The sequence below is a fragment of the Enhydra lutris genome, unplaced genomic scaffold (genome assembly GCF_002288905.1).
Source record: "Enhydra lutris kenyoni isolate GAN:26980312 unplaced genomic scaffold, ASM228890v2 scaffoldscaffold80, whole genome shotgun sequence".
In the NCBI taxonomy this organism is placed as follows: Eukaryota; Metazoa; Chordata; class Mammalia; order Carnivora; family Mustelidae; genus Enhydra; species Enhydra lutris.
In genome coordinates this window covers 5329305-5345772 of record NW_019154164.1, presented here as the reverse complement: position 1 = coordinate 5345772, position 16468 = coordinate 5329305, and the positions used below count along the sequence as shown (strand labels likewise).

General features: G+C 41.1%; 1 protein-coding gene across 3 annotated transcripts in view; it reads right to left on the bottom strand.

Moving 5' to 3' along the window:
* Positions 1–16468, bottom strand: part of LOC111160975 (acyl-CoA synthetase long chain family member 4) — a 79609-nt gene that overhangs the window by 20834 nt on the left and 42307 nt on the right. Inside the window, exons 3-9 of one of the 3 annotated variants that reach the window (XM_022524389.1) lie at positions 13777–14013; positions 13365–13542; positions 11911–12020; positions 11657–11795; positions 6669–6819; positions 6393–6516; positions 3503–3574 (exon numbers count right to left, since the gene is read on the bottom strand). In XM_022524389.1, coding sequence (XP_022380097.1) covers positions 3503–3574; positions 6393–6516; positions 6669–6819; positions 11657–11795; positions 11911–12020; positions 13365–13542; positions 13777–14004 — 1002 coding nt within the window. In that variant the 5' untranslated portion in view covers positions 14005–14013. Of the gene's footprint in view, positions 1–3502; positions 3575–6392; positions 6517–6668; positions 6820–11656; positions 11796–11910; positions 12021–13364; positions 13543–13776; positions 14308–16468 lie in introns of all 3 variants that reach the window. The other 2 variants (XM_022524391.1, XM_022524390.1) reach the window with 2 other exon arrangements.

Genomic DNA, 16468 nt, shown 5'->3' with positions numbered 1-16468 from the left:
ATATTTTGATTCCCTTTCAACAGAAGCTAAGACAACAAAAAAGAATAGGTTTCTTGCTCACAGCTCCTTGGAAAATTAAACGTAGAACTAGGTTTAGGATATAGGGATTCCCAAGATAGTATTTAAAAAAAATAAAACAGACAAGCAAAAAGGCCCAGACTATCACTAAATGTTTTCTTAAAATGACTTAACACAAATTAATAAGAATTGTTGCACAAAGCACATCTATTTGCAAATACCTGGTTAAATATTTGAAGTAGCAATCAGTATAAATTCAGTTGTGCTACCATGAATGACTTTAGGAATAGCTCCTCCCATATCAGAATAGAGCCATTCACAAATGAAGACAACAAAACCATCTCTTGCATTCTGCTACATGAAATAAGGCAGACGGAAAAAGACAAATACTGTATGATCTCACTTATACATGGAGCCAAACTCAGCAACAGAGAGTAGACTGGTGGTTGCCGGAAGTTACGGGGTGGGCGGAAATGGGGAGATGTTGGTCCAAGGGCTTACAAAATTACAGGTAGAAGATGAGTTACGTCCTGGGGATGTAACATACAGCACAGCACAGTGACCACAGCTAACAAGAATGTATTGTATATTCGAAAGCTGCTAGAAGAGTGGGTCTTCAATGTTCTCATTGCTCACAGACACATACACACACATACACACACGCGGTAACTATGTGAGGCGATGGGTGTGTTAAGTAATCATTTCACAATATCTGCATATATCAAATAATCACACTGTACACCCTGAACTAACATAATGCTATGTCAACTGTATCTCAGTAAAGCTGGCAGGGGTGCAGAGAGGCTACGTCAGCATTCAAGCATGGGACAGCGTCGTTCTGTCCATTTCCACAGATGGAAGCATTATTACAGAACTGAAATATTTGTCTAGATCTGTGATTGAGAAATTCCAAAACTTCCCTGGAAGGATTTTAATATCCTGTAACTGTCCCTCTGAAAAAAAGTGAATGGGATGTTGGGTGGGAAAAAAGCATATGGGAGTGAGACAGATGTGTGAGAAGCAGCCCCCCCGCCCCGCTCCTTCCAGTAGATACGAATCATCAGCACAGAAAGGCCTCAGTGAGGAAGGAACACAAACAGTACGGTTACAACAAGTTGGCAGGATTTATTGTTAGCCCATTAAGTCACCCTTTAGTTCAACCTAATAATTACATGATGTTCAACTGAGTCACTGCTTACAAGAAGCAGCGATTTATTCTAAATTCTGTGAATATACGATACTAAATGGATCTTTTGTTCTGACCCAGGAAAGAAATTAACTCAGATAATAGAATCTATCAGTTCTCAGCAAAAAAGATTTTTTTAAGGCCTATTTGTAGAGGAGTAGGAAGAACTAAGGGAACCAACAAAGTTGGGTGAAGCATCAATGGACCAGCAACATGGGGATTGTTTACTATCCCTAGGCCTGAAGAAGTAAGTGGAGAGAAGTATCATTGGAACTGGTAAGGACTATAGCCATGGGCAAGGCCTGGTTATGGCTAGTGGGAAAGAAGAGACTGTCCAATGGGCACCTGACCACTTCCCCAAATCACAGCCCAAGAGGAAAGGAGCAAAGTATGCAGAACACCCCTCCACCCCTCCCCATGCCTCCATGCCCCATGATCTCTCCTGAGTGCCAATAATTTCGCTGAAGCCAACCACAAATCAGAAGGCAAGCAAGCCCTGATAATTCATCCACAGAAGCGACCCTTTTAAGACACAAAGCAAAGAAGAATGGACGATGGGCAATTGGAAGATAAATAGCATATCAGCTAACTCCTGCTTATCTTCAGACCTAAATTCGGACATTACTTCCTATAGTCCTGGCCCTTTTCCTTCCCTTTGTTCTCTGATATGATTTACTAAGGATTCCTGTACTTTGGGTAATAAAGCCAAAATACTGTCTCCCAAAATGAAACAATCCTAAATAGATAAGCATAGTAGTTAAGTCGACTGACTCTGGGATCAATGTAGTTAAGATGACTCAGTTCACACTTGAACTTTAGCACCTGCGGGCTCTGTGACCTCAGGCAAGTTTTTTTCCTTTAAAAAAAAAACCGGAAAAACCGAACCCACCTATAGCACAGTGCCTGGAACACAGTAAGTACCTTGTGCTACCTATCACTAGTGTCACTTTCTTATGCTTTAGTGAGAAGATTCTTTCAGTTGGTAAACATGCTGAATCCCACAGCACCTCTAAATAAAAAGGCAAAGGCCACTCTGATCTATCCTTTTTGGTTATTTGGTAATTTTGTAATTAGAAGCTAAAAAAAAAAAGTAACTTCCATCTGTAATTCTTAGAAAACATGGGCCAAACACTTCATGATCTAATCTCTGACTTTCCGTGTGCAAAAAGAGTTCTGAGAAAGATACTGGGATAAGTCTTAAAATCTGATGATAATACAAGCAAGTCATGATACACAATCCCACTGCAGTTGCCAAGCCTGAAAGTACTAGAATATATTTCACTCTGTAAATTGGAAACACTGTGTTAAATATTTCAGAATTTATTATTAAAAGGTCAAAAAATGGGGCACCTGGGTAGCTCAGTCGGGTAAGTGTCTAACTTTGGCACAGATCATGATCCCAGGCTTCTGGGATCCTACCCCATATTGGGCTCCCTGCTCAGTGGGGAGTCTGCTTCTCCCTCTCCCTCTGCTCCTCCCCTCCCCCTACGCTTGCCGCTTGTGCTCTCTCTCCTCTCTAATAAATAAAATCTTTTTAAAAAAAGAAAGACCAAAAACTATAATGTCTTCCTTTTCATAAAAGACACTATTTCACATAAGGATTTTAAATATCTAGAAGAGCTTCACTTTGGAAGCTCTCTCCAGTGCCACTTTTCCTGGTCACCGTAAGGGTCGGGAGGCTCGGATTCAAGACTCAGTTTCCTAACCTTGGATAAGCTGCTTCAGTTCTCTGCGATGGCCTACATTCCCTCCGTTTTGTTTTGTTTTTGTTTTTTTAAATTGTGATGAAACAGAAATCATCTATAGGATAAACTTATACCTTTGAAACATGACTGATTCTCACATGAGGTGATCCGAACTCAGGTCATTTTCAGCCCCTAATTTTAAAGTATCAGCAACACTAGCAGGCATATATTTCAGAAGCTTGCCATCTCACCCCTCTCGATACTTATTGAAGCTTTTAATGAACACATCTGCCATCATTTCAACATAGTAAAATTAACATTTAAAACCGTACACAGGGGCGCCTGGGTGGCTCAGTGGGTTAAGCCTCTGCCTTCAGCTCAGGTCATGATCCTGGGGTCCTGGGATCGAGCCACGCATCGGGCTCTCTGCTCAGCGGGGAGCCTGCTTCCCTTCCTCTCTCTCTGCCTGCCTCTCTGCCTACTTGTGATCTCTCTTTCTCTGTCAAATAAATAAATAAAATCTTTTTAAAAAACTGTACACAAATCCCTAAGGGTATTACCTTTTTAAAAGTCCAAGTGCGAGCAGTAAAGAACATTTACATTCTGTACTCACCGGAACAGCTGCCATGAGTGTAGGCTTCAGTACAGTGCAATCCCCTTTGCTTCCTTTTTTAATTTTGCTGGACTATAGCAAAGACAAAGTAAATAGGATGAGGAAAACCAATCTTCACAAAAAAATGTTGTAATTCAAATATCAACGATGACAGTGACAGAAATTTACACATGGAATTCATCTACTGCCCTGGGAGTTATCAGAACTATCATAACCTACGAAAGTCTAAAGCATAAGTGCTTTATTGCTTTGGCCCATAGATTATTTCTTCTAGCATATTTCAGTCTTCTTTAGAGCAGAAACACTGATTCAGAATGAAGAAGAATGGGATATTTTGGTAAATTGAGCATTATTATTTATGACATAATGACCATAACAAAAATCATCCATTAGGGGCAGGAAAAAAAAAGGAAAAACAGAAGCCCTCCACTGAGGTAGGTGGGGCACTAAAACAAAATTGAGGATACTTTTAACTTTCTTGGATGAGCCAAATGGTAAAGCCACCTCTCAAAGTCACTGCTGTCAATTAACATCATACCAAAATACTCAAAATTTGATAACATTTTGGTTGACAGGATACTGAAGACGCTGCCAGTGACCATGGGAGATTTGCACATACATATGTCAATGTGTATGTACTACTTCTTTCTTTTGTTTTCCTTTCTTTTACTTCTTATACACATAAATACTGTTTGGGATTTCAAATGTCAGATCAGTAGGTAGAAACAATGATAAAGGAGCCCACTGAAAAAGGGAGATGAAAATAGAAATCTGTTAGGGTGCCTGAGAGGCTCCATTGGTTAAACGTCTGACTCCTGATTTCAGCTCAGGTTATGATCTTGGAGTTGTGAGGTCGAGCCCCATATCAGACTCATGTGCAGGGTGTGGAGCCTGCTTCAGATTCTCTCTCTCGTCTTCCCCCTCTGCTCCCCCCTCTCTAAAAAAAATAAATAAAATTTAAAAATAAAAAGTGAAAATAAGAATCTGCTATAATGCAGTTCGCTAGTCTGTAAGCTTAGATGTAGGCTGTGTTAGTTGTGCTGCCACAGGCGGGAAGAAAACCAGCTCTTAAGAAAAAGTGTGATATTCCAGGTAGCACCAGCCTTGTCACACAGAAGGTTCTGCTGGAAGAACTCAATTGCCTTTATCCTACTTTTCTTTAAGATGGATAAAGGAAGGGGCGGGGGGTGGGGGGTTGGGGGAACAAGGTGGTGGGTATTAGGGAGGGCACGTATTGCATGGAGCACTGGGTGTGGTGGAAAAACAATGAATACTGTTACGCTGAAAAGAAATTAAAAAATGTTTTTTCTAACAAAAAAAAGTCTTATATTAAACTGAAAACAAACAAACAAAAAGATCGATAAAGGAAATAAAATAACTACTTGTTGTTTTGTGTATGTGCAAGCATGTGCACTTTTGCAAGTGGGAACCTATCTATCCCCACACAGGCATACCACACACAGGGTGGGGGGAGGCGCTGCTCTATAGGGAGAAAGATGGGTTCTTAAGTCCTTTGAGAGAGAGTTGCCCTCTGTGTGGTGCTGACCACTTGTTGTTCTAGAGAGCCATTCCACAGTAGACGCAGCCTAAAAAGCCCTTCCTCACTTTATTACTCTCAGTAATGACATCAGTTCTCTTGTCTTATTACGATTGCAGGAACCCTAGTTAGAACATCACAGTGATCTCTGGCTTCATATGTGGTGCCTCTCATCTCTCCACTTTTTCTGATTCCAGACATGAGAGAGATTCCTGGGTCTTAGATGCCTGGTAAAATTTGAGACTCTTTCTTATAAAGGTCATTAAAAAGGTAGGTGGGGCATTCACTCCATTGGCCCCCTTCCCTACATGGATGCGACTGTTTTCAGAAAGGCAGTGAAAACAAGGGCTGCTAGTCCCTGGCTTCTGAACTTTCCCAGGGGTGGGGGGGAATCACACTCAAAGCCTATTGAAATGTTTTTCACATTAAAAAACCACACTACAGTGCACTGACACATAATCATCACAGATCTCCCTTTCTCCCTTCTTTCCTTCCTTCCTTTCTTCCTCCCTCCCTCCCTCCCTCCCCTTCCTTCCTTCCTTTACCATTACAAAGCTTTCTAAAAAATCTGTTTTACAATTCAAGCCCCAGTGTTAGTCACAGGTCTATTTTAACTTGACTACATCAGGTGCCATTTACTAGCAGGTATTGGTTGTGTAATTTCAAGTGGGCTTAAAGTACATGAGTTCGCTCTACACACTACTGGCCTTGCTACTTGTGAACACCAGGGAGAAGGGAGATCCTGGACCCAGGGCACAAAGCTGAGGCCTGTCTTTGGAGAGGCAACAGAACTTGCCACGATGATGGAAATGTTTGGTACCTGTGCTGTCCAGCGGGGTAGCCACTAATGACATGCAGCTACTGAGACCTTGAAATGTGGCTACAGCAATTGAGAAATGAGATTTTTCTCATCTAATTTTAATTCTTCCTACTTCAGTGTGTGGCTAGGGACTACTGCAGTCGACAGCACAGTGCTAGAGAAAACCCGGAGTAAAACCAGGCCCCAATCCCACCACCACATCTCTGCCCCAAAACCCACCACTGTTGATGGATAATGCACCCAAAAGGCCCAGAGCCTTTATATTCTCTATCCTAGCTCTCCAAAATCAAAATCTAATAAAGACAAGATGAACTGTGAGTTTCAAAATCGTTTAAAAAAAAAGATGCAGATAAAGCAATGCTAACAAATCCACAAGATTCTTTTCTACGCCTACATATCTGCTCATGGGAGCTATTTTTGAACTCAAGGAGAAAGCTTTCACAGAATTAAAATATCTCAAGTTTCCGCAATATGTTGTCAGCCAAACAATGCAACTTAATCTGATCACGCCGATATAGTGAAAAGCTTGTCACCTGGTCAGAAAGTGTAAGTGGAGAAGAATACCCAATCCTACAGCCATAGGTAAAGCAAGATATCTCTGCGGTCAATTCTAGTACGTGAGCCAGAGGCAAGTAGCCAATGTACGTGTCCTTTGGTCTAAAACAAAATGAGAGAAACATTTTAGCCATTCTTAAAAAGGTGTGGTAATTAGGAACATCAAGAGTCTTGTCATTTTAATATAGACTGGGCTCAGGGAAGGCCAAACACGAACTCTGACTTCTAAGGAGAAAGTGGAATAATTCTCTTACCCCAGTCCAGGAATTCGCTCACACTGGCCAGTCATGCCAGCGATCAGATTGCTATGGTGCATCATCACTCCCTTGGGACGGCCAGTAGAGCCGCTGGTATACATGACAATGGCCATGTCCGAAGGGGTCGGTCTGTTCGGAGCTACGCTCACTAAATAAACGAAAAAGCACCACATTTTCTTCAGTTTAAAAGTTAAACTGCTAAACAAAGATGAAGATTTTTAGGTTTCTGCATCATGATAACCTGTGTAAAACAAAACTCTCTACTGATACGCAACAGAAAAATGGTGATCGAATTCTGGTGACCTGCAGTGAAAATTTCAAACTTGATTTGGCCCATTTTCTGGATACTCAGCCTAATCCCGGTCTACACCTGCCTACCAGCAGTGTTATGGAAAGCTATCCAGGACTTTGAAGAATTGGGAGAATAGAGTATTGTGCACAAGCGCCTCAGGTCTCAGTCTTCCCATCTTTAAAATGAGACAGTTGGACCTGATTGTGGTTCTTAACCACTGGTGGGCATGAGAATCACAAAATACCATCTCTATCTCTGGTCCCTAGCTTGGAACATTCTGTGTCTGGGATGGAGCAAAGGCTCGACAGGTGACACTTATACACGCCCCTAATTGGAAACCACTGGACTTGATCTTTCTTTTTTTTTTTAACTTTTTCTAAAAATAATTTTATTTTTCAATAACTAAACCGTGGGCACTGAATTACATAACCATAATACATTTAACAGGTGATTTTAAGATCAGATTCCAAGTGGCAAGTAAAATCCAAAGAACACCAAACCAAAATTACCTTTTCCACTGTTTTTATCATTCCTTCTTGAAATCTGTATAGGAAATCATTTTTTCAAAGTACTGAATGTGCAGTTAGATAAAAATAATGGTGTAAGAGGTCCTTTCTCTCTGACTCACTTGCTCACTCTCTCCTGTAGTCAGAACACTTGTCATGTGTCTGGCTTCAGGACTCCTTTAGGCCTTCCAGATTTAGTGCTTCTTGCCCTGCCTGGATTGGATCATACTTTGACTCTGTGTAATTGAAATTAGGCAGGAATTTCCAGACACCGAGAGAGAGAGACCACGTGGAAGGGTTTATAACAACTCCATTCCCTACCAAAGGTAATATCTACATAGTATCTAAACTTCTCGTCTTCTAGCCCTCTGTCTGAAGGCAGGGCTGTTTAATCATCTTAAAGGTCTTGAGCTCCAGTGCTATCTTTGCTTACTGAATGACTGAGAGAGGAGAATAGAGAGGTGCTCCCCACTGATTAGCTTCAGCTATCTTGAGCAGGGGGTCAGCAGACTTTTTTTTGCAAAGGACCAGACAGCAAATAGTTCAGGCTCTGAGGGCCATACAGTCTCTGCCAAAACTATCCAGACATAGATGCTTGTTAAACAATTGGAATGGTGTTCTAGTACCAGTTTATTAACAGAAACGGAGAGCAGGCTGTAATTTACCAACCTCTGTGCTATAGTCATGCTTCTCAAACTATGTGTGGTAAGGACTTTTTCTCCCCCCCCCCCAATAATTTGTGGATGGATGCTTTCAGAAAATACAATAAAAATGCATTCTTGGAAAAATGAAATAAAAAAGACACAACACACGAACTGAAAAAGCTTAGATTACACAGACAACAAATTACATTTCAATAAGTACAATTAGAGCAGTCATACACAGGGAAAGCGAATTAGAAAAACTGTAAATATTGTTACTTGAAAGTATCTTTGAGCCTACCAATAAAGAGAATTGCTATTACCGTTATTACTTTTTTGTCATTCCACAATACTAACAAACAGTTGAGTGAAATCGAAATTCCCCCTTTATTAAGTGCCTAGATACACACTCCAAGCAAATGTTGTATATGTCAGTATTTTAAAACTAACACGACAGAATTTGTTTCTTGTTGTTAATTTACCTACTCTAGACTGACAAGTGTTACACAGAAGATATTATGTTTACCTAAACTGTTCCTATGTTGTTTTTTTTTAATAGCTCTGCTGAGGTATAATTGATACACAAAGAATTACACGTATTTAATATACACAATTTGGTGATCTGAACATATGCAAATGCCTGTGATACCATCACTATGATCACAGACCTCTCTCCATCACCTGCCTCCGTTTCCTTGTGTTCCATTGCTGCTGCTGTTGTTGCCTTCATCTGTCAGGCGACTTCAACTCTACATGCTCATTTGAAACAGCATACTGAGGCCTCCACTTTCAAGGTGGGGTATTGTGGCAACCTAGTAACCTCCTTACCATTCCAGAATACACCAAAATGGCCAAGAATCCACAGATCTTTTATCAGAATTAAATAAATGTTCTACAAGATGAGTGGCTTTTTATTTATTTTTTTAAGAGAGAGAAAGCAAGCTCTCTCTAGTGTCTCTCTTTTTTTTTCTGAAAGATTTTATTTATTCATTTGACAGACAGAGATCACAAGTAGGCATAGAGGCAGTCCGAGAGAGGAAGGGAAGCAGGCTCCCCGCTGAGCAGAGAGTCCGATGCGGGGCTCAATCCCAGGACCCTGGGATCATGACCCGAGCCGAAGGCAGAGGCTTTAACCCACTGAGCCACCCAGGCACCCCGATGGGTGGCTTTTTAGAAATTACTTTATATCCTTTCTGGTCCTATAATGGTGCCACTAGGACAGGGAGACTGGAGCGGTGGTACTGTAAAGGCGATGTCATGATTATACATGTGTCTAAACTCGCAGAACGTCCAACACCAGAGTCAACCCTAGTATAAACTATGGGCTTTGGGTAATAAGGATGTGTCAGAGTAGATCCATCCATTGCAACAAACGTACCACTCGGGCGGGGGATGTTGGTAAACAGAGGAGCCTATGCTTTGTAGGGGCAGGGAGTGTATGGGAAATCTCTGCACCTTCTGCCCAATTTTGCTATGAACCTAAAACTCTACAAAATAAACTTTGTTTTTTAAAAATCAGTTTAGAAAAATGAATTCTACTTTTACATACCAGTTAAAATAAAAAATTTAAGCAGTGCGATTTACCACTGAAATAACCAAAGATAAAGTTATCCTTCAACTGGGTCATGCTAATGCTCCTTAAAGAGATCTACTGTCGGGGTGCCTAGCTGGCTCAGTTGGAAGAGTATGCGACTCTTGATCTCAGGGTCATGAGCTCGAGTCCCATGTTGTGCACAGAGGTGACTTAAATAAATACAACTTAAAAAAAATCTACTGTCAATTTATAGAATCAAGCAAATAAGAACTGCATTCTTTCTCTGATGACTAAGGGAAGCAGCAGCAGTAGACATGTTAAGCTCTTCTCAGTCTAAGAACACGACGTGATGCTTCACTTCTTGTTATCATAACAACTATTAACTAAGGTAAAAAAAATACATGAGTCTCATTACTGTAGAGATAAGTGGCACTAGGTGGGATATGTGGTCTATCAAGTTACCACTGACACAAAATTATGAAGATTAATACCCCTACAGTCTTGTATCAAAATCATCTGGTGAATCAACAGCATTGGCAACAGATCCCTGCCGCTAAGGACCTCCCAGATGACCTCAATCTTGCAGTGTCAGTCTGGTGTTGAGAGACAATTCTCCACGGGTCTCTTGAGTTTCTGCATGTCTCGTGAACAGAGGCAGTGACTGGGTTCTAGACCATCTTTTCAAGGATGTTTGTGCAATAAACCACCTTGGAAGATAGAGATAGCATCTACCTCCAGAGCAAAAGAGTAGATGTGCTTCCTGTCCAGTACAGTAAAAATAATCTCTCTCTCACCAGAGCAGTCCTACTACCCTCTATAAAAGCTCTGGGCTCCCTAATCTCATGGTTGCTCTCCTGTAACACGACTCACTGCGGGTGCAGGCAGCATCCCAACCCTCTTCACACTGCCCTGTGAAAATGGGAATGTGGGGAAGCAAAATGAATGCTGACATTCATTTTGGCTGCTTTGGCTGAGAGTAAAAAACTGTCCTTCATCTCTGACCCAGGGATTTCGGACCTCCAGGAAGCTGCGGCTGGCTCACTTGTTTGCTTGAAAGGGGGGCGAAATCTCAGCCTCCATGCCATTCTCCATACTGGGTAAAGGGCTATACAGTCTCTCTTTTTCATTGCAAATGTGTTCGGTACCTAATGGTCAAATACTCAGAAGCTAAAGAGGGGTTCAACCAATGTTTTCTCCTATCAAAATTAGTCCTTTTCTCATCTAAGTAGACTTTCGTGATCTTCACATTAAACATGAAGAAAGAAACTACTTAAATGGAGTCTGTAATTTCCTCAACCCTCTGTCCTGCTGACCAGCTGACACTCTGCCATAAGGTGCATCTGCTGGTTTCAAATGAAATACCAAATACCACCTCAGTGGGAGAATAAATCTGACCATGAGCTTGGCCAACAGCTTTTTGCATCCTCTAAAACATCAATAAAATCACTAGCATTAAGCATTTAAAAAAAGTTACTGGGGGCACCTGGGTGGCTCAGTGGGTTAAGCCTCTGCGGTCAGCTCAGGTCATGATCTCGGGGTCCTGGGATCGAGTCCCACATCGGGCTCTCTGCTCGGTGGGGAGCCTGCTTCCTCCTCTCTCTCTCTCTCTCTCTCTCTCTCTGCTTGCCTCTCTGCCTACTTGTGATCTCTCTCTGTCAAATAAATAAAATCTTAAAAAAAAAAAGTTACTGAATGGAAGTCCTTAGATCTTTTCTTTACGTGAGCTCCAGGCTGGAAAATTACAGTGAGTCACTTGAAAAAGAAGTTCAGACTTCCCTAAGTCTGAACCACTGAATACATTAACTATTTGGTAGATTTTTAAAAAATGGTTACCTTTGAGGAGAAAAGGAGAGTAAACTTTAATCATATATGTTCCTGATAGTTTAAACATTTAAAAAAATTTTTTTTAAATCCAAGAAGTTTATGGTTTTCACTTGCATTACTTCTTTTCCTAACCTACCGAAATAAACCTTAAATAGATGAATAAATTTTGTTTTCACTGCTTTACTTACCATTTTCTGGCTTGGATCCCAATTCTTCTACTGATTGCATGCTGTGAATCTCAAATCCTTCAGGGTATTCTGCTTTATTGATAGTCTTATTGTCCACATAAATGATGTGTTTAACACAACTGATGTCTGACAATGCAGTCTGTTGAGCAGAAAAAAAATCCAGCTGTTACATGTAGGCCTGTAATATACTCAATTATTGGACATTTTCCTGTCAGAGAACACTACCATGAAGTCAAAGAAGAATTCTTATTTACCTTAAGTTTGCTTTCCAGAAGTTCAACGCTAGTGATCAGGTAGGTCGCCTCAGATTCATTCAACCCATGAACTACAGCTTCTTTGCCAAGTGTGGCATATAAAGTCACAACTACATAATAAAAAATAAACACATATGTTAAATGATAAACATTTATGAGATAATATTATTTAAATCGGCCTTTTGTGATGGGTACACTCATGGATGCAAAGACATTTTATAATGTCATTTGATTTCATGTTCTCTGCTATCACCTTCAAACGTTGCCTGAAACTTCCCAATAGCCCCAATTTGTCCTTACAGAGTCTCAGGATTCCAACCTCCTAAACCTGAAGAAACCTAGGCATACTGGAAGCGTGCAACTGTTAAAAAATTAGTCAATCAAGATTCTCAAGGCCAGTAAGTTTCTGGCTGAACTCTTAATTTAGGTCAGAGCTAGCCCACCTAGAACTACCCTGTGCCATGCTCTTTCATTGGGCATAGCACCAAAGAATGAGTAAGTCCTTGAGAATCTTCAGATTGAGGATTTCAAGGTGGAATCATGTCCCCACTCCTAGGGAGTGTTTTTAGTGGGCCTAATATCCAAGCTCAATACTGGTGACCTCCAAGCCTTAACTGGGTGGGCCAACGAGATCTACTCTTTAGGGGCTGCCAGACAAAGGAAACATAAGCTGAAACCAAGATGAGTTAGAATCAAGGGGTGTCTGTTAAACTTCAGACTGGAAACTCAGCTCTAGGCTAGCAACCAAAACAGCAACATGGTTAGGAAGAGTGACTTTTCACAAGCTGTTGATTGCTGAAGGTGGGTGATGGGTATATAGGGGGTCATTTCATATTCATTTTGTTTGTTTGAGATACAAACTCTTGATCACTACACTGCACTTGTAGTGTTCTTCATTCAGTAAACAACTGAGTGCCTAGCATGTGGTAGGCACTGTTCTGGACCTTGAATTTTCAAAAACAGTGTCATGCACAACAGCAAAAACAAATGCTTATGAATCAGGAATACACCCTGTACTTTACTTTCTGGCCAATGTAGCTACTGTCAGTTCAAGTTGTTATGTGCTCATTTCACATGTAAAATGGAATAGGTCAAAGAAGAGGCCTTGAAGTAAAGCAATGAACTAGAACGATCCTAAGCAATGATTTTCTTTTGTTGTTTTAGTCATTATCCTGTATGTCATGCCTTAAAAAACACTCCCAAACCTTTCATATATAATTCACTTCCAAATGAAAAGCAAAACTAAACTCTATTAAGCCGCCAATTCCCATACTGGCTATTAGAAATTACTCTCTTTAACAGAAATTATCAGACAGCTTTTACCAACAGTACATAGCGTTTTATGGATAGAACTTATGCAGAAAAATTGCTAAAGAACACAACAGCATCACAGAACAATTTCATATGTTACTAAAACCCCTTCTCTCCCCCCTCCAAAAACATAAGGCACTTACGAGGGAAGTTGTACTTAAAGCAGGTCTGGGCCGCAATCATCCATTCGGCCCTGGTCTCGCAGAAAATGGCAATAGTGTTCTTTGGTTTCAGTCCCAGGGCAGTGAGTCCGCTACCAAAATTATTCACTCTGCAGTTCACTTCAATATAGCTCATCCATTTATAGTTCCCAAGAATTAACTGTTAAAGGAAGACATTCTCTAATATGAGTATGTTTATTTCAACAAGCAGTCAAAATACTATTCAAAGAATAGAACTCTAAAACTGCCTTTAAGTGAATATGCAGAAGCTGTGAGCACCCTCTGGGAATTGGTTACACAGTGTATTTAAGTGGAATGGCAGCATATTCTAAACGATCAACTGATGCATACCTTCCCCTTAAAAAAAAAATTAAAAAGTGCAAGAATGCTGTACCTTCTTAAAAACCTTTCCATTAGGCTGCATTTCGTTTTCTTCACTTAGGATTTCTCTGGTCCCAAGGCTGTCCTTCTTCCCAAACTTGGACACGGCGTGATCGAATAACTTATCCAGAGTGTCGGCTCCAGGGATGTCTATAACAGCTAGCGAGTCGAAGTGCGTGACAGAGCGATATGGACTTCCAGGTTTGTCTGAAGTGGGCTTAGCTTTTATTCTCTTTGCCATAGCGTTTTTCTTCTTGGCGTTGGTAAGAAAATACCATGGAATAAATATAAGGGCACTGTATATTGTTATTAACAAGTGGACAGGCAGCAAAATAATGGTGAGCACGTTTAGCCTAAGTTTCATAGTGGCAAGGCTTCTACAGTGGTGTTTGTGTCTTGTTATTCTTTGGCTGCAGAAAGCCTTATTTTGCTGAAGAAGGCAATAATGGAAGCAGCAGTGAGAGTAGCAGTATAGCCAAGGCAGTTCAATTTTAATGCTACAGATAGAAGTTAGTAATCTTTGGAAGCCGACAATAAGGTACACCTGTAGGTGAGGACAATGAACCAGGCAGAGAGCAGGATAAAGGAAAAAAAAGAAAAAACAAGAGTATTAGCAAGTTGATAGCAACACTGATTTAAATACTCAGGTCTTCAGTAGTTTATGTAATTGATCTGATACAGAAAGTTGAAATAACTGGTCTGAAAGACTGGCATTTTTCAGTTCCAAGCATTGCCATAAACTTCTGAATTTAATGTTGAGGGATGCTACTTTAATGCTTACACGAACGTACGGATGGGATACTGAAGTCTGGTTGAATTTGGGGAATGCCAATAGTGAGATTTCCCTTAAGCATGTAGATGTAAAACGGGTAGTTTTAAACAGGATTCGGTTTTATATGCAAAATGGGAGAAATCCACTAATGTAGGTTTATTTCTCAATGACCAACCCGGAAATACTATTTCTGAGGTAACGCTGTTCACGATCTCCTGGCCCCCAAACTGTTGAGCAATAGAATTACAAAGTCATTTCCTAAGTGCTCTTTTGTGCTCAAAATTGCACCCCAGTGCCTGGGAATAGTCATAGCAGATCCAAACTGGTATCAGTCCAGTCCTGGCCTTTGTCCATGACCAGTTAACACTTATGAGGAAGTCGGCACACAAGTCAGATCCAGTGTCTTTCAAGCTTCTTTCCGGAGTGGGGGGAGCAGCTAAACAGCTTCTTCAAATAAAAAGTCACGCAGACTTTCCACATATGCAACTAAAGTGGAACTGCTCTGGCTGAATTGGGGGCGGGGTACTGGGGGTGTCCAGAGCACCCACACTGGACTTCCCGGAACCCCACTCCCAAAGTGACCGCCACTGAAGCATTTCCAGTGAAAAGCCTGTGGAAAAAGCTAAGTGCTCTGGTGTGCGGTGCAAGCAATAAATGCAAGAAGGCGTCCAGGGGAAGTGTGAAATAGCCACCAGTAGGTAAGGGAGGCTCTGTGGACATGGGACTTAAACTGGACCTGGCAAAGGAGGAAAAGACTGGAGAGCATTCGGGCAGGGAAGCCACATGAAGATACACAGAGATAGGGGTGAAAGGGCCTTGGGGGAGTAGGAAGTGCCAATAACAAGGACACTAGCCTAACTGGGGCACAGAATGCATGCACGTGGGCTAAAGAGGCTATGGGTAGTACAGGGTCTGATAGATCAGACAAAGTCATTTTGATTTGATTAGGCACAAAACCGGGGGCCATGGCAGGTCAGGAAAATAGTGCCAGTTAGAAAGGAAGTGCAGCAACAGCCTCGGGGACAGTACTAACTCACAGGGAGCTGGCCTGCCTTCAGCTGAGAAAGCTGTTTTGGAGAGTGGTGGCATATTTCAACTATAAAAATTAATAGTTCACTTGGTGGAGACAAATTGAAGCCCATCCTTTGGCAACTCCTGTGACAAGAGAGGGACTATCAATCCCAGGACAGCTGTGTCTTTTTACACCAGTTACCATAAAGAGGTAGTTTAATCCTGCCTCAGTTTTTGTTTATGCCCTTCAACTGAGTGGGGTAAAGTGAGCAAGAAACTACAAGTGGAAAGACCTGGGTTTTGGTTCCCATCTTGGTCACTAACTGGCTGGGTAAGCTTGAGCCAGACAACAGATCTAAGCTTAGTATCAGACTAGATCAGTAACCCTTAACTTCTTGAGGCGATGGACCCCTTTTAGAATCCAATGAGAACTATAAACCCAAGCTATACAAAATGGTATCTATAAATTTAGGGGGTCTGTGGTTTCCCGGAAATCTATCCACAAAACTCTAAGGGTGACACCAACACTGAAGTAAGAACTGCTGGCCTAGATGATTTCCTGGGATCCTTCCAAATTTAAGTTTTGTGATTTACCCTACCTAGAAATTGCTTCCTTGGTCTGACAAGGCTGGTCATTCACTTCTTCCTCTAACTTCCTACATCACTTGAAATGTCTAACACTCATTTTGATCCTTGATTATATTACCAATATTACCAAACATCTAAGCACCTAAGTATATAAGCAGAGACCAGTATGTAGTTCTCAACCCTATCAAACCAAACACCTTTTTCTTAGAACGAATATCCTGTAATAATATTCTTCTATCAATCTTAAAGGATAGTCACAGATGATAACCTACTTATGTGCATAATTTAAAAAAACAATTCCTGCTGGTAAGAGAAAGGAATACCAAAAGGAAAT